General features: G+C 41.5%; 3 protein-coding genes across 4 annotated transcripts; 1 reads left to right on the forward strand and 2 right to left on the reverse strand.

Moving 5' to 3' along the window:
- Positions 1-2,701: 2,701 nt before the first annotated feature.
- Positions 2,702-6,278, reverse strand: LOC129778577 (ATP-binding cassette sub-family G member 4-like). The gene is made up of 6 exons (XM_055785548.1): positions 5,040-6,278; positions 4,857-4,980; positions 4,223-4,797; positions 3,927-4,168; positions 3,697-3,865; positions 2,702-3,638 (listed from the first exon to the last, which is right to left on the reverse strand). The coding sequence occupies exons 1-6, from the start codon at positions 5,137-5,139 to the stop codon at positions 3,037-3,039; spliced, it is 1,812 nt and encodes a 603-aa protein (XP_055641523.1). The 5' UTR covers positions 5,140-6,278; the 3' UTR covers positions 2,702-3,036.
- An 11,685-nt stretch (positions 6,279-17,963) lies between these two features.
- On the reverse strand, positions 17,964-24,815 carry LOC129778579 (uncharacterized). Its single transcript, XM_055785552.1, has 2 exons — positions 22,467-24,815; positions 17,964-19,134 (listed from the first exon to the last, which is right to left on the reverse strand). Exon 2 carries the CDS (start codon positions 19,113-19,115, stop codon positions 17,964-17,966), a length of 1,152 nt encoding a protein of 383 aa, XP_055641527.1. The 5' UTR covers positions 19,116-19,134; positions 22,467-24,815.
- LOC129778578 (ATP-binding cassette sub-family G member 1-like) lies at positions 22,472-24,792 on the forward strand. Of its 2 annotated transcripts, XM_055785551.1 has the most exons (5): positions 22,472-22,686; positions 22,807-22,930; positions 22,993-23,291; positions 23,354-24,113; positions 24,173-24,792. In XM_055785551.1, the coding sequence occupies exons 2-5, from the start codon at positions 22,834-22,836 to the stop codon at positions 24,772-24,774; spliced, it is 1,758 nt and encodes a 585-aa protein (XP_055641526.1). In that variant the 5' UTR covers positions 22,472-22,686; positions 22,807-22,833; the 3' UTR covers positions 24,775-24,792. The 2 variants fall into 2 exon arrangements, with proteins under 2 accessions (XP_055641526.1, XP_055641524.1); XM_055785549.1 differs by having other exon boundaries at positions 22,473-22,930.

A 24,815-nucleotide genomic window follows, 5' to 3' on the forward strand; every position in this document is an offset into this window, starting at 1 on the left:
AATAAGGTGAACAATCGATTAGTATTTCTGTAGGGACGGTTTCATTGACTTTGATATTTATATTTTTTATGAACCTTGATATAAGAAAACCAGAGAATGTCGAGTTTTTATGTCAAAACTAGCTGACCCGGCAAACTTCGCTCCGCCCGAAATTTATTTTTCGTTATCACATCCACGTTCATGGGTCCAATCGCAGAAATGTTCATTGATTGATCTTCTAATCTACCCTTTGAAATTATGTTATACTATAAAATTTCAGTACTTCTACTAAAACTCGACATTATAATATCAAATTATTTTGAGACACAATTCTCATGCATGATTTTTCATTCACTTGCAAATAACATGTTTCTCCGTTACATGGAATAAATGTTTGATACAGAAAATATTATAGAATGAAGACAGCCCTAAATCGGACAATTCCTTTCTCGAGTTTTGCTCTTATCAACATATTCGGCGATCCATTTTCATTTCTATAGATAGAAGACGATATAGAAGTGCATTTTACCACATCAAAATCTATTTCCACTTTCGAACGAAGATCAATTTCGTTACCGCAAATATCAAACGAACTAAGAACGCTTGTTCATATGTAATTGTAGAACACATGCGAATTGAATTTTTCGAATTCTCCCATTTTCCTTCAGAGTTTTCCGAAAATTTTTTATTGTCATGTTTGGTTGGAGTATGTGTATTATTTTTATGAAACCCCCTCTCCATTCCAGAGAAGGGAGGGGTGTCATACCATCATAGAAACATTTCTCGTTTCATTTACTTTCATTTGGTTTCATTTACTTGATTAATTCTCGAGTTATGCAGAAATTTGTGTTTCATTTGTATGGCAGCATAAAAAAAGTTTCCCCCAAGAAAATAACTCAAATCCACGCCATTCACCGTTCAATTTCCTTTTGTTTCCCTGCTATGCGATTGAACACTTTGCCTTTCCGGTTGCGCGTGGCTGTTGTGTATTCAACAACGAAACCTACTGACACGCAATTTCATTCTAATACCATTCTCACGCACTAACTATGGCTACAATGAACCTATGTCGAACATGTGTCGCGAGTTTAATCGTTACAGTTTTCCCTTCGACCTCGGACTGTCTCGTGCGTCACTCAAAAAACGCTACACCTTCGCACTTACACACTCTCTTGACAGCAATTAATTTTAAGATTAAGTTAAGTTCATTGTTAAATTTAGTTCCTCTGGTTTATGAGCATCATTAGGGTTATTATTGTACCCGTTGGTGGAGTGTCTAACTACCAGAAAAACATTTATTGTACCCTAAAACCTCCATATACCAAATTTGGCTCCATTTGCTTGATTAGTTTTCGAGTTATACAGAAATTTGTGTTTCATTTGTATGGGAGCCCTCTCTAGAGAGAGGGGTGGAGCGTCCAACCACCATATAAACATTTATTGCACCCTAAAAACTCCATATGCCAAATTTGGATCCATTTGTTTGATTAGTTTTCGAGTTATACAGAAATTTGTGTTTCATTTGTATGGGAGCCCTCTCTAGAGAGAGGGGTGGAGCGTCCAACCACCATATAAACATTTATTGCACCCTAAAAACTCCATATGCCAAATTTGGATCCATTTGTTTGACTAGTTTTCGAGTTATGCAGAAATTTGTCGTTCATTTGTATGGCAGACCCCTCCCCCTTCGAGAGGGGGGAGATGTATCTAACCACCATAGAAACATTTATTGCACTCTTAAGGGGGTATTCTAGTGTAGAGACACGAATTTTGGACGTTTTTTCGAGCTCCTTAAAAATAAAACAAAGAATATTTTTAATTTCCATTATGTCATTGTTTGTTCATCTATCTTTTAAAAATAAAACAAAAATTGAATGGAGAAAAAATAAGTAAAATATGGAACAGTTACAAGCTGATGAAGTGAGGGAGTTCAAAAAAAAGTTGTGCCATGGCGTACACGATTCCAGCCCTTCTGGTTATGTGGAACAAAAAAGTCGAACAGATTCTGAATCAGTAAACATTCCGCTATCGCATGAACCTCAGGCAAGTCAAAAACATCTTTTCTGACAAAATGGCGGCTGTTTGAAAAACAAAATGCGGTTTAAAACGACCTTTCTTACGTTTCCCGGTTTTTTGAAAATAGTAAAATCAGAAAGATATCATTTTTTAGAGGTTCTTGCGATAGAGAGATGCATGCAGATTGTATTTATATAAATTCGACATTAATCGGTTCAGTAGAACTTAAGATATCGTGTACGCCAGTTTGAAAAAACTAGTTTCGAGAAAAACGCGTTTGAAGTTCATTGTTATGGCCGTACCAGGTTAGATACCGCTTCACTAAAATGGCTCTAACTCTGTAAATAATAGGATTTTCGATAAGTCCTCTCTAGAGTATATTTTTGAATGCCTAAACTACAGAAATAAGAAGGAAAAAAAAAGTTTTTTCTTCAAATTTCTAGACTAGAATACTGCCTTAAACCTGCACATGTCATATTTGGTTGCGTTTGCTTGATTAGTTCTCGAGTAATGCAGAAATTTGTGTATCATTTGTATGGGTAGGGGTCTTGAACTATCATAAGAACCTTCCTCGGCCCCAAAACCCCCTACATACCAATTTTCATGTCGATCGGCTCAGTAGTTTCCGAGTCCATAAGAATCAGACAGACAGACAGACACACAGAAATCCATTTTTGTATATATATAGATTCGAATAACTATCTGATTTGTTTAACAGTTTACTATATATTTTTGAACAGTTACAAAAACACAATTCAAAAGCAGTTGTCCCCAATATTAAAAGTCCTACGTTCGTACCTCTAGGCACAGACTCTTCTACTTCTACTAATAGTGTAGTTGAAAATTCACGTGCAGTGAATAACATAGCTGCCAACGTTTTCAATGAAACAAATAGCAAACAATGATCTCACATTCATTCACTAATTCATATTCATCTATCTACAATCAGATATCAAAAATATCAAAAGGTTTTATTCTATCATCGTTGGTTTGAAAGTGTATTCTTATTCTACTCATTTGTATACTTTTCTCTCACTAAGGTCACTGGAAAATTCTCAACCGCCTCCGGAGCGAGAAATACAGCATCGCCTGAAACAGCGCGATGAATCCCAGCAGAGCGTATACATTCAGCTCGATGCCCTCCTCCGGAGTGTCCATGAAGCGCAGATACTTGCTCGGTTTGTTGTAGTAGCACACGATCTGGGAGCAGGGAAAATCCGTCCGATTGTATCCGTAGATGGCCTGCAGCGATCCCTGCAAACTGTAGCGGAAAAACGATGTATAGGAAAGTGGTTGGAGGAAACCCAGCAGCTCGTAGGTTTTCACGAAGAATCCGGAGAAAAGCAGCGCTGGTATGCTCAGGCATGGCACGAAGAATGTCGCCATCTGGATGTCGAATGTTGCTCCGGAAAGCAGGCCCACTGTTTGGGCGAACATCCCCAGCAGCAGACACACGGCCCAGAACATGCCGAAGCGGAATAGTTCCATCGGTTGGCCAGTGAGGAAGTAGGAGATCACTGTGAAGAGCGTCGGGCAGAGGACTTGGAGTGGGAGGTCGGAGAAAATCTTCGCTAGGTAGTAGGCTTCCAGAGAGTACCAGCTGTTAAGGTGCTCGCGGACGAAGATCTTCGTTTCCAGGGGAACTGCGAAAGGTTGTTTAGTTAATAATAATAGTGGATCAAAAAGTATCATGACACTCACAAGTAATAGTGCAGGGCATAGCATTGCCGAAGAAGATGAACATATGGAAGAAGAATATAGCTGCGGTGCTGGTCATAACCGAAGAGGCATCCTTCCCGGAGTCGTAGAAGACAATCCCTAGCAGAAATCCAACGATTATGTGGGCGATCACGCGGAGTTGTGCGAAAAACTGAAAGGTAAGTACAGAATATTACCCTTTCCATTATTATGGAAGCTGTTTTGAGACGTACGAAATCTCTAGTCGTCGAACGTAGCGAACGCCTGAGCAAAATCCAGAACTGTTTCCATTGCGGAGTCGGATATCTCCGTCTCGATTTGGCGACTATGCAAGTGTCTTTGTACGGGGTGTGTATGCTATTTCTTACTGCGTGATCTTCCTCGATGGATTTCCTCACGTAGACATCGGAATTGTTGTATTTTAAAATCAGTAAATCGGTTCCGGCACAGCTTGGCATCGATGCAACCTCGAGAGCTATTAGGGAAATCATAAATATTCTATTTGAAAATTATATAAAAATAATATTACCAAAATCGGCTCTGTTATAGTATTTGGGACAACGAAAGCCCGCTTCAGCGAAGCTCTCAACCATTGACCCAATCGGTCCGCTGTAGACACACTTCCCAGCGGACAGTAGAAACAAGTCGTCGAACAGTTGGAATAAATTAGAAGCCGGTTGGTGAATCACACTAACGATCGTCCTGCCTTCCCTCGCGAGCTGCTTTATGTAGCTCACTAATTGCATCGCAGAAACACTATCCAATCCGCTGGTCGGTTCATCCAGCAGAATGATTGGCGGATTCGTTATCAACTCCATCCCGATCGAGACTCGTTTCTTCTCTCCGCCGGAGAGATGTTTCACCAAGGTTCCCATGCTGGGACGCAATCCCAGGGCATCCAGAATATCGTTCACCTTCTTCTTGCGAACCATCTTCGAGCTAAATCCACTCATCTTCAGCTCGGAAGCGTAATCGATGGTCTCCAGCACCGTCAGGTGCTCGATTAGTTGAAAATCCTGCGGAATGTAGACACATTTGTTTCTGAACGCTTCGTCGGTTAGCGTTTCTCCGTTCACCATGACCGACCCGATGACTCCATGTTTCCTAGGAGGATTAGAACTCATAGCAGATCTCAATTTATATGCATACCGATCGAATCATACTTGAACCCTGAGAGAATGTTCAGCAGGGATGATTTCCCGGCCCCGGAGGGGCCAAGTATCGCCGTCAATCTCGCAGGACTGAATCGGCCGGATACGTTTTCCAAAATTGTTTTCCGCTTATCACCTGAAATGCAACGATCGTTAACTCACGTGAATCACGATCCCCCAAACATAAAGACTAACCTTTCAGCTCCCCTTTGTAGCTTATGTTGGTGAACTCAAGGGCCATCTGATCCAGCAGCTTACGCTGCGCAGCGACTTCCTCCATTTCAACGATCTCCATTTCAAATCGGGCAACAATCAGATCGATTCATCACTGGTGAGCGAATCGGGCGAAACGTTCACTGCTGACGCGTTGAAATCACCCACCGAACTGAAGAAAAACCAGCGCTCGAACTGGTTGCGGCGATTTTCCGCCTTCGTGCGGTAGTCTATTGCGGAGAGTGATAGCGAAAATTTTGCAAACCGCTTCAGTAGGTTTTTCCAAAGGCGATCGCTATGTGGACACTCCGTCCCACCCTTCGGCTGGAAGATCGCGTCGATAGAAACTTTTATCGTGCGCAGATGTGTTAGGCTGTTCTACGAAGTTATCGATTCCCAGAAAGGGTGGTAGGGGGGGGGGAGTTTATAATGATCGCAAATTATACGTCACAAAGACGCTTTTCTTGCTATTGCAAGTTGACGAATGTATGGGTTATTTATTAAATTAATCATTTCGCTATCAACGATTGTATTGCAGTAAATGAATGCAGGTGGTGATGTGCCAGTGACTTGTTCTCAGAGAAGCATTCCATCGCAATATTGTGAGATGAACAAAAAGATATTTATACAAATCTGCTTCTGCAGAGTCTTTGAGGTATTGTAATAATGAATGTCAAGCAAACTTGTTTTAAGGAGGGGAAGAGCAAAGTTTGCGTTTTCGTTCAGCATGAATTCCTGCTGAACTCAAAATGAAAATATGAAGATTAGAGGTAGCATCAACATTGTCATTTTCATTGAATATATGAACAAGTAGCACTATTTTTCTCTTTTTTTATTATAGGATCAATGTGTAGTGCTCATAACATGCCAAAATGTGGTTGTTCATAGTTTCAATTCATTTACTTGACCGATCCTTAGTGTCGCGAATGTCCTTGTTCCAGTCTCCTAACTGATTCAGTGCTCTCGTTCAAGTTGGATTGTGTTTTTGGATAAGAAATCACTTGCACCAGTACAGGAGTATATTTGAACGGGTGTTTCAACATCAAATGGGGAAAATCCTGAAGGTTGGGAGATATGTTCCACATGATTGGGACGACAGATAACAAGAAATCCGGAAAAACGACTGGCAAGATATTGCTGGCCATGTTATTTATGCATCGGCTCGTGGTCGAAGATGAAAAGTGAATGTATTTCAAGAACCCCAAACGCGAAAGATTAGTTTGGCGCAAGGCCAGATCGCTACGGAAAGAAGACAACGTTTTGTGGTAATATCAGAAAAGGCAACACAGAGTCATTTGTTGTCATCAAATGCTTCGTTTCATAGAGCCAGGAACAGGGCTCGGCATAGTCATAGTCAACTGAGGATAGTCGGCTTACTAACCGACTGACTATATCCGTAGTCAGTTAGTAATGGCTTTTAGCTTCTTCGATGTTTGAGTTCAACATGATTTGACATACACTACAGGTGAGCTAGATTCTTTTGTACCGTACACGAAAACTACTCACACGTATACAATAGCGTGCAGTGTGTGTGCGCGCTATTTTGCACGCAATTTACTAATACTAACGCGAGGACCTTTATAGCATACTTGATAAATGTCTAAGTTCGTTGGTTTGAGTTCACGATGGGTAAACAATAAACCGTCCATTGATGGGGTAACTTCTTTTTTGCATCAGAAATCATGTTTTCGTTCCTCTTTATATGGACGTAGAAATAAGGTTGCATACGCGGGTATACATTTCGTTCCTAGGGAAGTAGAAATGCGGATTGAAGTCAGTTGAATGAAGAGGCAGATTTGTATTCATTAGTCGAGTCAGTTAAAATAACCACTGACTGGACTAGTTCACCAGTCATCCTCGCTAGTCAACGCTAGTCAATTCATTTTCTAGTCAAGCCACTTTTTGTTGTGGGCGACTGCCGAAGCAATTCTAGTCGAAGCGAAGGTACTGAGAGTAGAGTCGGTATTCTTTTTTCACCTCCGAAGATATATAAGATTAAGACCGAATTTGTTTACAAATGCCGTAATCGATCGTCGTTTCGAATTGTGGAGAAGGTGGCATTATTTTTTCTGTGTATTTCCGAGGAGGAATCCATTCCTTCTCAAGCGTTAATAATTCTGCTCCAAATCAACGATGATTCCAATTGTCGGGCTTGTGGAGCGGGGTATTATTTGCGTTGGGTATTTCCGAGGAGGAATCGATTCCTCGTTAATTATTCTTTTCAGGCTAAAAGAAGTAGTATGATCATCACTTTATTCGAAAGATGAAATGTCTAAGAGTAACAAGCATATATACTTATTGATTGCTAAGCCAACGTTAGTCCTACGTCCACCTTGCGGTTATATCACACATATAACCTACTTCTAGTTTTTACGCTAGATTAAAGTGCCGGGGGACAACGTGGATCAAGCGTTGACGCATTTGGTTGAGAGTTGATATTTGTCTCTTGCTGAGTGGAGAGTTGTTATGTTTGGGGGCTGTCCACATACCACGTGGACAAAAAAAGCACGATTTTAGATTCCCCCCTCCTCCTCCGTGGACAAGCGTGGATATTTTAAAACCCCTCCACCTGTTGTCCACGTGGACATTTTTTTTTATTTTATTAGAATAATTGAGAGAATAACTGACTTGCGCATAATTTAATTTCATTTCCATTTAAGTTTATTTTGTTTCATACTTTACTAGCTGTACCCTGCTTGCCTTGCTCTGCTGTGCACATTGTGATTTTATGGCAGAGTAATGAGCAGCAAAACAAAGCATATGTTTCATATGAGTATAATTGTGAAATACTTTTAATACGAAAATATTAAGGCTATTTGGCTTGCCAACACGGAAACGCGAAATATACAGTTGAACAATCTGTATCCGAATATAAACCACACAATTCCAAAAATTGATCTTGAACAACACCAATCGAATAAAAATAGATTGATTTCAAATCATAATCAGATACAATTTTAGTACACGATTTTTTAAACATTTGTGAATTTGTGAACATTTTGTTCGCTTAGTAAGCGATCGATCGTGAGTTCAAAACTCAGGACCCTCATTGACCATCTTTGTGTTGTTACAGAATAGCTACGTCCACGCAACAATCATCAGCGATGGAGATCGATCCACGGTCGAAATAAGATCGATTCATCCATACAACTGCTCTGCTCTGCAAGACACATCGGGCTGCTGTTCTATAAATAACTCAACAATGATCAATCAACTGTCTCCGCTGTCCGGTGGTCCAACTGGATAATGGAAGAACAGAAAGAATACCCTTACGCCTAAATGGCTACTGTGTGAATGTACCATATGTAATGGTATAGAAGGAATACTGGCGAATGGCAACTGTGTAATGTGCTAATTATAGATACGATAACCAAGTGACATGTACACGATTAAAATTCGGCTTTGTTACAGCTAAAATGCTAATGAGCCTTAAATAAATAAATGGGATACAAAAATGTTTTGCTGTCACATAGAATACAAATTCAATACTCAAAAGATAATTTACGTTCACAGCTTTATTTCAGAAGTGTGCTTACTCCATCTGGAAATCTTAAAGCTTCCTGAGGTGTTGGCAGTAGCAACATCTATCCTTAAAGTGCTATAATATAAATGATGGCATGAAGATAAAAAATACAGCATTTTCAAGCTATAAATTTTTAGCTTAGGGATATCGTACGTACATATTTTCAGTTTGATGTGTATATGCATTGTAAACAAAGGAGATTGCTAGAAAAGGTAAAGCGTTTTTGGTTTACTTTCAAAGTTTCTATAGATTTTAAAAATACATTCCCAATAACAATCCAATCAATCTGATTACTTCGCGTTCATTTGATTCATAGAAAGTTCAATAGAACTATTTCATACAGAGGTATTCTCTATAAAATGAAAAATAATCCTTTAATTCTGAATAAAGAATATTTTATGAAATAATGAACGCCCAGAAAATCTATGGTCAAAATTTGAGAATATTCTATACAAGGCCCAGTTGTTGCTTTGACGAATGCATTATTTTTCAACAGAGTTAAAGTGTTTCAAAAATCACTCAAAATTTTCGATGTCGTATTTTGCTTTTCAATTTTTTTAGTCGAGTGTTGTTCTTCGCCCACTCCGGAATACGATCGGCTACAGAAAATGTCTGTTCATTTACATACTCGTTTTATTTTTAATCGTCAGCGTTATACGAAACCTTTTCCGCAATACAGGGTAACTTCGATATAACGTACATTTCACTTTAAAAATTGTACGTTGTATCGAATTGTACGTTATATCGAAGCATAATGAAGGACTCACAAACATAACCTAAAATACATTATCGTGTTGCTATTTTAGTAAAGTTAATGAATGAATTCAATTAGAAGACGAAGCCAATCTTTCTAATGATGTTTCCCTTCGTACTGTTGATTGAAGCTTGATTCATTTAGAATCCGGAATCACAAATCCAGTTGTATTTCGGGATTGATTAATTGATTTTTACTTACCTTTCTCGAAAAGGCTTTTTACGCCCCTTTTCTGCACTCCGCGGATCTGCATTTCGCTTGAAACCATTATTTCGTGCGAGTTATAATTTCGTATACCCTATTTCGAACGTTTTGCCCATTTGATGTTCGAAGAGAAACAAATCGAACGAAATGCAAACACCACTCAAACGGAATACAGAATGGAATTTTATCAAGTCGTTCGAAATAGTTTTATATAGCTAGTTTTCCTCCGCTTTGATTCTTATCAAAAAATCACTTATAAAATTCGAACAATTTACTAGAGAGCAATTCAACTCCGAATTAATCGGCCATTCTTTAAAAATTTGTTCATTTTTTACGAAAAATCATAGCTTGGAAAACCTGCTCCCCGCCTTTTTGCATTAAACTGAATTCAACTCTCTGCGGCCGTTTGTCTGCTCTCAGCCACCACAGCAAGGAATGATACTAAATACGTTATTGAACTATGTCTGCGTGCTGCCCCAAGTGCTCAGGCAATCATAAAATCGAGAATTGTGAGGCGATTTTTGAAAAATGCGTTAATTGCCAACTTGTGAATTCAAAACAACAATCGTCCAGGGATGAGCTACTCGATGTCACTCATTCATCATGGAGCAGTGAATGTCCCATTTATCTAAAGCATCTAAAAAAAGCGAGACAACGAATTGATTTCTCAATTTAGCAATCAAACATCGATCACTTCGATGGACTATACGCGTGTTCTTCCTCTAACCAGCCGGATGTACTGGCTCGCTCAGCGTCGAACAGTTTATCATCGTTGGACATCTCAAACCAGCTAACAGAACTGGCTGGTCCAGGTAATGCTACATCAAATATATGTCCTGCCGAAGCATCTGTGGATACTGCACCTCTCCTAAGTTGTATAAAACCATTACAGGAATCCGTCTCCGATAATGGTTCCTCTAAAGCAGCAGGAGAAGGAGCATCAAATTCCCGAGCAGGATAGTAATCCACTCCGCGCAACACACTCCAGTAAGCTTGAAATCTATTACCAGAACGTGCGAGGTTTGCGTACAAAAATTGAGGATTTTTTTCTCGCAATCTGCGAATCACATTACGACATAATTGTGCTTACCGAAACTTGGCTCGACGAGAAGATATTCTCTTCTCAGCTTTTCGGTAATTCCTATAATGTGTACAGGAATGTAACCATCTCAATAGCACGAAAATTCGCGGAGGAGGAGTGCTAATTGCCGTTTCAGTCTTACTAAGCTTTTTTCTGGATAGAACTCAAGTTATTCATTCACTCGAGCATCTGTGGGTTACCCTAAAGTTGTCCGATTCAAACATAAGCATTGGTGTATTGTATCTACCACCAGATCGTAAGAATGACCTGATCAGTATGAATGACCATATCGATTCTATCAGAGCCATTTTCTCCAATCTCAGAGTGCATGATCACGCACTCCTATTCGGGGACTATAATCAGTCGGGATTAGTATGGAACTCAACCAGTCCCGATTATCTTACTGTGAATGTTTTGGAATCGCATATTTCTTCTGCGTGTACTGTGCTGCTCGACGGTTTTAATTTGAATAATTTGAGACAAATCAACAAAATTCACAATAGATTAGGACGTCTTCTCGATCTAGTGTTGATTACGGACTCATTGATTGGACAGTGCAAACTATCTGAAGCCATCGAGCCGCTTACCCTCAATGACTCTAGTCATCCAGCCCTTTCAGTAGAGATTGAAGTGCTAATTCCTCCTATATTTGAAGAACTGCACTCAAACACCGTCGAACTAAACTACCGTAGAGCTAACTATGTAGCGTTGAATGAAGTTTTCCATCAAACAGATTGGACGTTTCTTGAACTATCAGCGAATGTGGACGATGCCGTCAGTCATTTCTCACAGTCGGTAAACGAAGCGTTGGCGGAACATGTTCCTGTTCGAAGACCTACTCCCAAACCGTAATGGGGGAATGCTCATCTACGCCCCGGTGTCCTTTTCGTAAGCAGGCATTCGTTTGCGCCAGCAACAGCTATCGCCTTTACAATCGGTATCTGTACAAACGATATTCTCTCCGCACACAAGACAACCTTCGAAGAATTCCTAAGCAGTTCTGGAATTTCGTGAACTCTAAACGCAAAGAAAACGGACTCCCTGCTGAAATGTTCCTAGATCATGATGTCGCTTCCTCCTCTTCTGAAAAATGCAGGCTTTTTGCCACCCACTTCAAGAGTGTATTTAACAGTTTTATCGCCTCCGCTGAACAAGCCGCAGCTGCATGTAGAAACACCACTATCAACGCATTTGAATTGAGAAATGTTGTTATCAACCAACAACAGGTTGAACGCGCCATCTCTAAAATGAAATTCTCATCAACTAGTCCGGATGGGATTCCGGCCTGCGTTTTAAAACATTGCTTGAGCTCACTGATTTGTCCTTTAACGCTACTCTTCAATATGTCCCTTCGTGAAGATATATTTCCTTCCAATTGGAAATTGTCGGTTATGTTCCCTGTTTATAAAAAAGGAAATAAGCAAAACATTGAAAACTATCGAGGTATTACACCGTTATGTGCATGCTCCAAAGTATTTGAGATTATCGTCAATGAAGTATTGTTTGTAAGTTGTAAAAATTACATAACAGCTGATCAACACGGCTTTTACCCCAAGCGATCTGTCTCGACAAATCTAGTGCAGTTTACATCATTCTGCTTGCGCAATCTAGATGCCGGATCACAAGTTGACGTGATATACACTGATCTCAAAGCAGCTTTCGATAGAGTCGATCATAAGATACTGCTTATAAAACTGGACAAGCTAGGAGTTTCGAATGACCTCATTAGATGGTTTAAATCATATCTCACGGATCGAAGACTATGTGTGCGAATTGGATCTGAGTCATCTGAATTTTTCACCAACATATCAGGTGTCCCGCAGGGGAGCAATCTAGGACCTCTTCTCTTTTCTATTTTCATCAACGAGTTATCAAAACTACTGCCACCGGGATGTCGCCTTTTCTACGCGGATGATGTCAAAATATACACAGCCATAAATCACATCCAAGATTGCTATACTCTACAACAAAAGATCAATGAATTCGAAGAGTGGTGCACAAATAATTTATTGACGATCAGTATCCATAAATGCAACGCAATATCGTTTCATCGAAAATTAAACCCAATCATCCACAATTACAATATTTCTAACGAGCCTCTAGTGCGTGTTGATCAAATACGCGACTTGGGAATCATCCTTGACACAGGGTTGACTTTTCGCCCCCATTATGACAGCATAATTGCAAAGGCTAACCGACAACTAGGATTTATATTTAAAGTATCCAACGAATTCCGTGATCCACAATGTCTTTGGTCACTTTACTGTGTACTGGTGCGCTCCATTCTGGAATCAAATGCAATCGTGTGGTGCCCGTATCAGTTAAACTGGATAAGTAGATTCGAATCAATACAAAAAAAAAAAATCATTAGATACGCGCTCCGTAGTCTTCCATGGCGAGACCCGTTGAATTTACCACCGTATGAAGAGCGATGTAGGCTCCTCGGGCTTGACACGTTGGAACGCAGGAGATATGTTGCCCAAGTTATGTTTGTCGCAAAAATACTTTTGGGCGATATTGACTCAGCGGAAATATTGACACAACTAAATATATATGCACCTATTAGAGCCCTTCGACAGCGGGACTTCCTGTTACTAGACGGTCGTCGTTCAGCATATGGTCAATACGACCCCATTCGATTTATGGCGACAAGATTCAACGAAGTCTATCAGATGTTCGATTTTAACTCTTCTGCTGCAGCATTCAATCGAAACCTATTAAATGGATAACACCCAACATTGGAATACTGAAGAACCACCACGATCAGCAGCTTCACTGTATACATTTTATTATTCATGACTCTAATTTTATTATTATGATTTATGAGAATGTTTGTTTTCATGTTTTTTTCTCTGTACTATGTGCTTAGTTATTGTTAATATTTTATAGTAGGAATTATGAAAAGATATGAGGTTTTTATGTCCTTTTGTGTAAAACATCCAACAACTCAAAAGGGCTTTTCCTCATCTTATCGGTACATGTGATATCATTAAGGCAACTAGCCAGATGAGAAATAAATATATAAATAAATAAATAAATAGTTTACATTTTTTATAAACGAATTTTAATGTCTAGTGAACTTTTTCGCGGATGTATACGGAAATTCTATGGATAATCGGTAACGGTACTCACTATAAACAAAATATTATAAGAGTGGAAAGATAAGAGAATTTCTTTCGAGGAATCTTTATTCCGACCGCAAAGGGTTAATCCAAAAAGTACGCTGCTTAGCACGATTCAATTGCTCATTTGAGGAAATTTAACATAAAATTGTGTTGTGAAACATTTAGATTAGTGGAAGAATAACAGTGTGGTGCCAAGGAAGGAATTGTAGAGTGGTTGGAGAGCTTCAATTTGGTTGATAGAAACAATTCAGGTTATCATGCATTTTTGGAAAATTACTAGAAACCCATAAGAAATACATAATTTTAAGTTCCTTCTTTACCTCTAACAGTTACTTGGTCACAATAATTTTAATATTTTTCAACTGCATTCTACGCAAAAAATATCTTTCAAATGAGCAGCATAATCATTCAAAGTAGCGTACTTTCATATTTAGAGTCAGTTCAAGACATACGCTGACATAGCTCAGAATCACCATATGCGTAGAAGGTTTTGACGTGGGACTACGTCTAACCGGAGTATATGAGGTAAAATGCAAACCTAAACACAGAACATGCAGGAAAAAATGAAAGATTCCGAAAGCTTATAACTCGAACATTTCCTACTGGATCGGAAAGATGTTTGCATCAATTGATAGGGAATATTTCTACGCATCTATCGTAATTAATAAAATGTTATTTTTCATTAGATAAACTATTGAATAACTGTAAAATGTTAAGTGTTATCTAAACGTCATAACTGCCTCGTTTGATTGGCCCGATTTACGGTTTCCCCAACATAGCCATCATAACCAAGCAGCCGTAGGGAAATCGGCATTGCAAATACATGAAAGTATGGGGACTTTCGTTCTCATCGAAATATGTTTCCTAACACAGACTTCAAAACCAAGCAGTGTTGGTGAAATCGGCATTGCGAATAGATGCAAGTCGGGGGCTTTTTTCCGCCTGAAATGTGTTTCCCCAACACAGACATTTGAACTAAGGTGTCTGGGAAAATTGGCATTGCAAATTCATGCAGGTTGGGGGTATGTTTGTTCCGACTGAAATGTATTTGTCTAGCACAAACTTCAGACGAAGATGTCTGGGGAAATAGGCTTTGCAAATAAATGCAAACTGCGAGTACATTTCTACTCGCTTGCCTTTGTGCAAACTAGAATATGTTTCCTTGACACGGTCTACTAAACTTAGGAACCTGGGAAAATCGTGCAGACATTAGAAGCGAATGAACTTTCAAGTTTAAAACCTCTATAGTATGAGTATAAAAAGTAGATGTTGAAGTAGTTGATTCATGCAAGCCGGGGGTACTTCTGCACCCGCATTTTTTTTTTTTTTGCAATCCGAAAAGTGTTTTCCTAACGCACGGATTAAAAAAGCGGGTACGAACACAACGCTTTGGTTCGGTTATTCAAGATTGCATTGAAGGATATGCCTTCATATACTCTGCTCACTGAATATCTACGCATACCATTTCGATCGATGGTTTATTACTATTTCTTGCTTTCTTCCTTTGCCTACCACACTTGAACAAAGCAGGGAGTAGACTACCTTCTTATTCCACGTACTTTGTTCCCTGCCAATACATTCTATTTATTTATTTATTTGTCAATTCATCAACGGGCTGTAAGGGCCCCAATGATGTGCTTAAGGATATATAAAATTCTAAATCTACATTTAAATCTAAACATGAATCAAATGACATCGTGTTACAACTGATTACATCAAATTACAGTCATCACATATTAAAGATACACTTAAAAACAATAATCACGTGACTGTTTGTTCAGTAAAAAAAGAGCTAAATCTCCGACGAAGAAGCGTTCGGGATAAATGGTAATCGAACAGCTGGGTTACCCTGTTGAAAAGTCTTTGTAGACCATTTAATCCACCGAACATGCCGTAGTTTGTACGTAGGGCGGGCAATCGTAACATCAAGTTATTTCGGAGAGCCCGAGGTCGAACGTTGAAATTATTTTTTTCCAGAAGACCGGGACAATCGATGCGTCCTTGTAAGGTATCAGCTATCATCAAAGCCCTGGCTGTGTCTCTACGAACCGACAAAGTTTCCAAGCTGATCAGCTGACATCGACTCTGGTAACTCGGTAATCGGAGGGGGTCAGTCCACGGCAATCTACGCAGAGCATATCTTATAAACCTTCGTTGAACTGATTCGATCCTTTCGACACCGTTGCTGTAGTGTGGAGTCCAAACAGCTGCACCATACTCTAAGATGGAGCGAGTGAGGGAGCAGTAGAGGGACTTCAGACAGTAGATGTCGGTAAAACTTTTAGCAATCCTGAAGATGAACCCCAGAGTTCTGGATGCTTTATTCACCATGTATGTGATGTGCGGTTTGAAAGAGAGTTGCACGTCTAAAATGACACCCAGGTCCTTGACTTCGCTGACACGCTCAATTTCCGTGCCGAACAGGACATAGTTGTGCAATATGGTCTGTCTCGTGCGCGAAAACGAGATGACAGAACATTTAGCGGGGTTAACCTCCATTCGGTTTAGAATACACCAATCGGCAAAAGCATCCATCTGTCGTTGAAGGAAGCGACAATCTTCAATCGAGCTGACCTGAAGGTAAATTTTTAAATCGTCAGCATATGATAGCCGTGGACCTTCAATTACCAGATTTACGTCATTAAAGTATATCAGAAATATCAAGGGGCCCAGATGGCAACCTTGTGGTATACCAGACGTAGCAGCGAAAAAAGGGGATTGGCAATCACCTATAACGACGGCTAGTCGACGGCCAGTGAGGTATGATTGAAACCATTGTAGAAGGTTGCCGTTAATCCCAAGCCTGTCCAGTTTGGCGACAGCTATACTGTGGTTTAATCTATCGAAGGCTGCAGTCAGATCCGTATAAATAGCGTCCGTTTGGGCATGCTTCAACATGCTGTCGGTAATGTAAGAAGTGAGGCACAGTAAATTTGTGGTGGTGGAGCGGCCCGTCATGAATCCGTGTTGGTCAGTACTTATGTACGGTTTGCTGAGAGCGTCTAGCGGTTCCAAAATAACGAGCTCAAATAGTTTTGCCAAAGCGCAAAGCGAAGTGATGCCGCGATAATTGTTAATATCTCGTCTATTTCCCTTTTTATGGACTGGGAACATATGCGATATTTTCCAACAGGTCGGAAAAACACCGGTGGCTACAGAGAGTTGAAATATGTGGAGCAGCGGGATCAATAGGTCATTCATGTGCGTTTTGAGAAAAGCTGAAGGAATACCGTCGGGTCCCGGGTTGAACGACGTTTTGAGCTTTGAGAATGACCTTGAAATCATCTCCGTATTGATGTCGAACCTACTCAGAGTTTGGCTAGAACGGGGGAGGTAGCTAGCCGCATGCCTGATATAGTCGTCGGTTAATGTTTCATCGGTGAAAACACTGGCGAATTTTTCTGAGAATAGGTTGCAGATATCCTGCTGAGTAGAGGCCGCAATTCCATTGAACGTCATAGACGATGGCAGGCCAGCTTCATGGCGCTGCTCGTTGATAAAATTCCAAAATTGTTTTGGGCGGGATTTGAGTTTCCTCTGTAATCTGCGCTGATAATTCAGGAAAGATTGTTTCGCGACACGTTTGTATTCGTAATTGATTCTCGCATACTGGCATTGAAGAGATTGTGTGCGGTATCTGGTGAACTTTCTTAATGCGGCCCTCTTTATGGATTTCATTCGTCGAAGTTCGCGTGTTTGCCACGGTTTTCGGGATGTATGGAGGCACTTCTTCTTTGGCACATATCTATCAATGACATATGCCAGGACGTTGGAGAATGTTACAGCTGCAGACTCGACGTTAGCGGTATCTAATATGTCGCCCCAATTGAAGCTAGAGAACAACTGGCTGATATTACGATGGTCAGCATTTCGAAAGTCGTAAGAAACGACTACAGGTGAAATATTGATATCCTGTAACAGTTTTGTGCCAACGGCAACCAGCAAGGGTGGGTGATGAGGGGTAAGTTTCACGAGAGGAGCGGGAGCCTCGCATAAGAATGGGGCTGTGTCCTGCGCACTCACAAAGCAAAGATCCAGGCTACGGCCGTTCTCGTTAGTGACGTGATTAATTTGCGAGAGAGTGGCTAAGCTATAAGTATCTAGCATGAAAGACGCGTTGGAATGGAGGGCTGAGTGACCCAGATCCGGATAAAGGAAACCGTTGCGTGATTTCTTCCAGGAGATTCCTGGGATATTATAATCACCCATCAAGATGATTTCATCTGTTGTTTTCTTCCAGAACGGAGAAAACTGACTGGCAATGGATCTCGATAAGTTCACGTTCTCGTGTTCGGTCAGGAGGGATATACAATGCGCATAGATATAAAGTGCGGTCGCCAAGTGTGATCGCCGTCCATACCTGCTCTAGACAAGACCATTTTTGGTTTTCTACAGCCCTCGTCTCAAGTCTAGAGTTCACGGCTACTAAAACACCTCCGCCTCTAGCCTTACGACTATTATCAGCGTTCCTATCGCAACGAAAAACATCGTAATCGCAGCCGAACACTTGGTGAGAGAGTATACGTGAGTCCAACCAAGTCTCCGTGAGAACTACTATGTCGTAGCATTGGTCTGATACAGCTACCCGGAAATCGTCGACCTTGTTGTTGATACCGCCAACGTTTTGGTAATATACACTAATTTCCTGATGACGGTTGGAAGAAAGAGCGTTGAAATGCGAGGTTGTGGTAGCTGGAACAACAGTGGCATCGAGGTTCGGCTCGGCATCAACCACACCATTGATGTACGCAGCACTATCAATGGGACCAATATCAGGAAGCGAAGAAACGGTACTGCAATCGTACTTGCCTGAAGTAGCAAGTTGGAAGACTCCCTCACCAACTCCGGACACAGGAACGGAATGTCTTGAGTGGCAGGAGCAGTCAGCGGAGAGACGACAGCGGTGCTCGACTGTGCCGGGCGGTTTGGGAGCTTCCATCATGCTATTTTGCGCGCATTCCGTTGGAAGTAACCACAGACGGCTGGAAACGGTCAGCGGTGACGGTGACGATGTATCCTCTGATTCGGTGAATGATGACCGACTAACAGCAGAAACGACGGGAGCATCAGAGTAAGGTGCGGTATCAGCCGCACCGTCGATGTAGGCAACACTATTAGTGGGGCGGATTTCAGAAAGCGAAGGAACGGTACTGTAGTCGTACTTGCCTGAGGTAGCAAGTTGGAAGACTCCCTCACCAGCTCCGAACACAGGAACGGAATGTCTTGAGTGGCAGGAGCAGTCAGCGGAGAGACGACAGCGGTGCTCGACTGTGCCGGACGGTTTGGGAGCTTCCATCATGCTGTTCTGTGTGCATTCCGTTGGGAGTAACCGCGGTTGGCCGAATGGGCAATGGCTATGTGACATTGTCATACTTATTGAAGAAATGCAACTGAAAACGTACCGAGAATCAGGAACGAAATTAGATCCAGAGGAACTGTACTTGCCTGTGCAAACTGGCTGGAAGACCCCTTTTCCAAGCCCAAACGCAGGTCCGGGACGACTGCTGACCGACGGCGTGAGGGGCACGACTGGGATGGGAGGAGAGGGGCCTTCCGAATGACTCAAACTATTGCGTCCCGGGCTGCAGTGAACTAACTCAAATTCATGATAGTCGCGGTCGGAGAAGATACCGTTTCTGGTGGCATCAACGGCGTTGTAGACTTCTTGTACTTCGTTGGAACTCCAAATTTTTGTGAACCGTAGTTTTCGAATTCACGAAATAGCAATCCTTCGGGCCATGTAGATGGGTCAAGTGCCTTTTCCCTGAACGAGTGGTCCAGTCCAATTTTAAAGGACAAAAAAGTGAGGGAATCCAACTCTCTGCCTTTTGGAATGAGCTTGACCACTGAAATATTATCCTCGGTCCCGAGATTAGCCTTAACCATAGTCGATACCGATTCCACGGTGACGTCTGGGCGAATTTTTGATACGTATAACCAGAATTTATGATCAGCATCATTATTTTGGGCTATGAGGGTCTACGCATACCCCGTAACTATAAAAGTTCGATCATAACAAATAGCTTGGTCATTCACAATTTACGTGACATATTTTTATATTACAGATTTCACTGAAGAAGATCAATGATATGAGAAAAAGTATATAAACGTTTAACTGGGCAGCACTCTCAGGTGGTGTATTGATAAATACGGAGAGTGTTGAAATTCTTGAATATGTGTTATTTAATTTAATTTTTAATGTATAGGTGATTTTAAAAACAGGAAGTGGGTTATATCTATGGTATAACCGCAAGGGTGACGTAGGACTATCGTTGATTTAGAGATCATTTGTTTGAAGTTGAATCTAAATCCATTCTGAATGAATGAATAAATGAATATTTGGGGTACTTCGAAAACGAGAGCGTTACGTTGGAGCCACAAGGTTTTATGCATCCAATATAGGATACGAAAAACCTTGTTCTGAAGAATAATCTTCAGAAGCTAATCTGCTAACTGTACTCGATTGACAAATCACAAACCCAAATGTATTATATGGATATTTTATGGATAGAAAACATCAAAATAAACTCTTTGGCTTGAATGTAATTTTCAATTCCAAGGGGAATTGGCAGAATATTTTTCAGCAACGATCAGATATTTCCACATTTTCCTCGATACTGGAAGCCCACCAGTGGTTAATACTAACTCGATAAACACCTGTTAATAGTACTTGATTGAAACATATTTGATCACAGTGTTACATGGATAGAAAACATTTAAATAAACTCTTTCACATCTTCTTCTTCTTCTTCAATGGCACTAACGTTCCTAGAGAAACTTCGCCGTCTCAACGTAGTATTACTTGCGTCATTTTTATTAGTACTTAGTTGAGATTTCTATGCCAAATAACACGCCTTGAATGCATTCTGAGTGGCAAGCTCTAGAATACGCGTGACCACAGTGCAAGACGGAGGCAATTTCTTTGACGAAAACTTCCCCCGACCAGAACGGGAATCGAACCCGAACACCCGGCATGTTAGTTGTGACGCTAACCACTCGGCCACGGGAGCACTAACTCTTTCACATGAATGTATTTTTAAATTCCCAGAGGAACTGGCAGATTATTTTCCAGCAATGATTAGATCTTTCTGAAACTTTTCGATGCTGAATGGCATCCAAACGGGAAGAATTCTGCGCGTGTATGTGTCGATCCTTCGCCGTCTACCTCCTCCAGCACGTTAGGCAACGATGTTGTCTTGTCGATGTCCTCACGAAAAATGAATGTGTCTCACCACCAGAATATCGCTTAAGTATGCTTTTTGTGTGTGATTGAATCGAGAGAAGGTGTGGTTTACGATGGCAATTTGGAAGGCAAACTAGAGGGGAATGAACTCTCTGAGCTCGGAACTTTCGGCGACTGAGCAATAATCGATTGCGGGCGCATACAATATTGGATACGGAAATATCCTACTGATGGGGAAGAATAATCTTCTGAAGCTATCCTGTTAATTGCGATTGATTGAAAAACCACAAAACCAAATGTATTTGATCACAGTGTTACATGGATAGAAAACATTCAATTAAACTCTTTCACATGAATAAATTTCGAAAATTCCCAAAGGAACTGGCAGATTATTTTCAGTAACGATTAGATATCTCCACATTTTCCTCGATACTGGAAGCCCACCAGTGGTTAATGCCAACTCGATAACCACCTGTTAATAGCCGCGCGTGTATGTGTGTGTAGCGATGTCTTCCCAGGGAACCGTTTGTGGCATCACTCTCCTCCTGATAGATTCCCTTCTGGCCTAGGGTGCACAAACAGGCTCTTGGTGACACCGTTCATCCGCGCTTTCATGATAAATAAAGAGCTTCACCGCAACAGCGACAACATGCTCCAATCGCTGTTCTATTAGAACTGAGTGGATTTCCGAGCGCCGCTCGCTTATATACCGATTGGTGATTTCAATAGCCTGTTTTGAAAGCAATTTTAAGACTATTGAAACTAGTTTTTTGATCAAAAAGTAACAAGTATATAACGCGTAGACATTTTATCTTTCGAATGAAGTGTTTATCATACCATTTCGTTCAGTTGTTTAGGAGCTATTAACGCTCAAAATCTCGGTCTCCGGCGTAACGCTTTCGTTTTCGAAACTTTGATTTCACACCCCGGTATAGAAATGAAAGACGTAGTCCTACGTCAAAAAAAAATACCGAAACCCGATTCATGGAGGTCACGTATAGAAGGGATCATCGCTTTAGATTTTAGGGTACGCGGGGTACTCGAATCGGAAGAATTTTCAACTCTGTGTTTCCAGGAATAGGCTAGACTGGGGAGGACATGTTTCTTGGATATTACACGGAAAGCAAACACAAAACGAAACTTATTAGAGAATAGAGTTCCAATCAAACAAAAAATGAGTAGCTCAAACATCTCATAAAGGCACAATGAGCTACCATAGGAATTCCCAATGACTGAAGCGCTTGACTCTCGATATATTGAAGGTTGCCGTTAGTTTATCGTGCCCTCACGGGGAAACGTAGCTGGCGGCATATCCAAGCGCTATGCAACGGGTATCCAGCTCCTCCCCAACAGGTCACGAATGATGATCAATAGCTACTGCAGCCACTATCATCAAGCGAGTAAAATCTCTATTCGTCATCGTTCCAAACCAAGCCTAATGATGCACATAGAGTGCAACTGCACTCGATTGAAAATACGTTGCATAGCGTGCGAATGCACGCGAAAATAGTGAGTAAATAGTGAGTATCTACTACTTACCAGTCACAGCCACTAACTTAGCAAACGGCCAATCAATCGACTTACGCGATCAGTCTTTACCAACACGTGTGCCAGGTGAAACGCTCAATCGCGAGCGGTGAAATCGAAGCGCGAAAATAAGTTCTCCTTCGTTCGGATATTGTTTTCGATAGAAATTGGTCTGATTCTATCAAAATGCAACATTGCTGACACCATTCTGACCGTGGAAAATTCAGTTTAGGTAAAGCAAAGTGCACGCTTCGCGTTTAACTCCAATCGCTGGTAGGGCACGCGATTAATCACGGATGGAGCAACACTTGGATGCAATTAGCGAGTGAACTTTTTTTTTTTTGCACATTAGAATTGTTTTCCCTCGTGTGATCGCGATATGCCCCCCGGAGAGGAATTTGAATTAACCTCGAAACCGTTGCTCAACTTTGTGCCGTCGAGTCTACGGTTTCAGAATGTTTGCTACGCTATCGAAGGTACGACGGCTATGAGGTGATTCAAGCAGAGATTGGAATGATTTGAGTCGTTTTTATTCTAGGGAAAACCATACTGAATAACGTTTCGGGGCGTTTCAAGCATGGACGATTGGTGGCGCTGATGGGACCCTCGGGAGCGGGGAAATCCTCACTCCTCAATGTTCTCGCCGGTATGAAGCTGTTCGGGTTGAGTGGATCGATTGCGATCAATGGTGAACCGGTGGAGGAGAATGATCCTCGAAGTGTTTACGTCGAGCAAGATTGCCCTTTGCTCAGTTATCTCACCGTGCGGGGGACAATGACCTACGCTGTGGACATGAAGATGACCAGAAAGACGCCGGCCAAGCTTAAAAGACAGAGGGTAAACAAACTATCACCCCTGAAAATATATTTCATCTTAAGTTTGTTCATTCATTATGATAGATCAAGGAAATTTTAGAGCTTCTGGGATTAGAAAGTAGCTCCGCTACGCTAGTGAAGAACCTTTCCGGCGGGGAACAGAAGCGGCTGGCGGTAGCCGTGGAGTTGATCACGAATCCAGCCGTAATGCTGCTGGATGAACCCACCAGCGGTTTGGATAGTGTGGCGTCCGCGCAGATCATATCCCATCTCAAATCGCTCGCCATGGGAGGCCGAACGATCGTTTGCACGATCCACCAACCAGCTTCTAGTTTATTCCAACTTTTCGATGACGTCTTCCTGCTGGTCGAGGGACGTTGTTTGTACACGGGATCAGTGGAGGCTATGATCCCAAAGCTCGAATCCTCCGGATTCAGCTGCCCCGAATACTACAACCCAGCAGATTTTGCGATAGAGGTGCTCACATCCGACAACGAACAGGCAAAGCAATACCTCATTACACAAACCACGGAGGAAATGAGAGAACTCTTCGAGACAGGCCCCTCTAGTCCAACACTGACGCGGCCGGGTGTAGGCGTAAAGCGGTACCAGGTTCCATTCTGGTATCAGTTTCTGGTTCTGCTCAAACGATCCGCGATTTCAACCGCCAGAGACGAGTTCTTCCTCAAAGTTCGCGTCGGCTTGTGCCTCGCTTTGGGACTCGTCTTCGGTGTGGTACACTATGACATAGGAAATGACGCCACCAAAGTGATAGCGAACGCCGGATGCTTCTTCCAGCTGTTTGCTTTCGTCTACTTCTCGAACTCAATAGCTGTTATCAATTGTAAATCATTAGCATCAGAACCGAAACGTTTTACCACAGTATTATTTTCCCATTTTCAGACTCAGAGGAAGCGAATGTAGCTATCAAGGAGATTGCAAACAATTGGTACTCACGGGAGGCTTACTTCCTGTCCAAGCTACTCAACGATCTGCCGCTTCAGATCCTCTGTCCGATACTCATGGTACCTCCGATGTATTACCTCAGTGGACAACCGCTGGAGCCCACGCGATTCGCCATGGTGTGGACCATGTTCTTTCTGGGTGGAATTGTCGGACAGAGTATTGGTCTGCTGGCGGGGATTTGCTTCGACTCGAAGACGCAGAACTTCGTGGTGGCGAATGCCTGCATCGTTCCGATCCTATTCTCGGGGTTTATGATTAATGCCAAAGATTTAGTGCCGTATTTGAAACCCCTCAGCTCGGTGTCCTTCTTCCGGTATCAGTTTCATGGCGTTATGCAGGCTTTGTATGGCTTTGGGAGAGAAAATTTGAGTTGCAAGCAAGTTTACTGTTATTACAAGAGACCATCCAGTATTTTGGAGCAGTTCGATATTGAACCTGATGGTTTTGAGCGGAACCTGTTGATTCTTGCGGTGATAGTGGTGGTCTTCCAGCTTGCTATTTATTTCGCTTTTGTTGTTAGATTACGACGAATAAAGTGATGTGGATATATTATATTTTTTTATGGGATGACCTCACCTTG

Source organism: Toxorhynchites rutilus, chromosome 3 (genome assembly GCF_029784135.1).
Source record: "Toxorhynchites rutilus septentrionalis strain SRP chromosome 3, ASM2978413v1, whole genome shotgun sequence".
NCBI lineage: Eukaryota > Metazoa > Arthropoda > Insecta > Diptera > Culicidae > Toxorhynchites > Toxorhynchites rutilus.

Coding starts and splice junctions, on each gene's coding strand:
- LOC129778577 (XM_055785548.1), bottom strand. CDS start 5,139: ATGGAGATCGTTGAAATGGAGGAAGTCGCTGCGCAGCGTAAGCTGCTG. Junction 4,798..4,856: donor AACATTCTCTCAGGGTTCAA/GTATGATTCGAT, acceptor TAATCCTCCTAG/GAAACATGGAGTCATCGGGT. Junction 4,169..4,222: donor CTATAACAGAGCCGATTTTG/GTAATATTATTT, acceptor TTTCCCTAATAG/CTCTCGAGGTTGCATCGATG.
- LOC129778579 (XM_055785552.1), bottom strand. CDS start 19,115: ATGACAATGTCACATAGCCATTGCCCATTCGGCCAACCGCGGTTACTC.
- LOC129778578 (XM_055785551.1), top strand. CDS start 22,834: ATGCCCCCCGGAGAGGAATTTGAATTAACCTCGAAACCGTTGCTCAAC. Junction 23,292..23,353: donor CCAAGCTTAAAAGACAGAGG/GTAAACAAACTA, acceptor TCATTATGATAG/ATCAAGGAAATTTTAGAGCT. Junction 24,114..24,172: donor CTCAATAGCTGTTATCAATT/GTAAATCATTAG, acceptor TCCCATTTTCAG/ACTCAGAGGAAGCGAATGTA.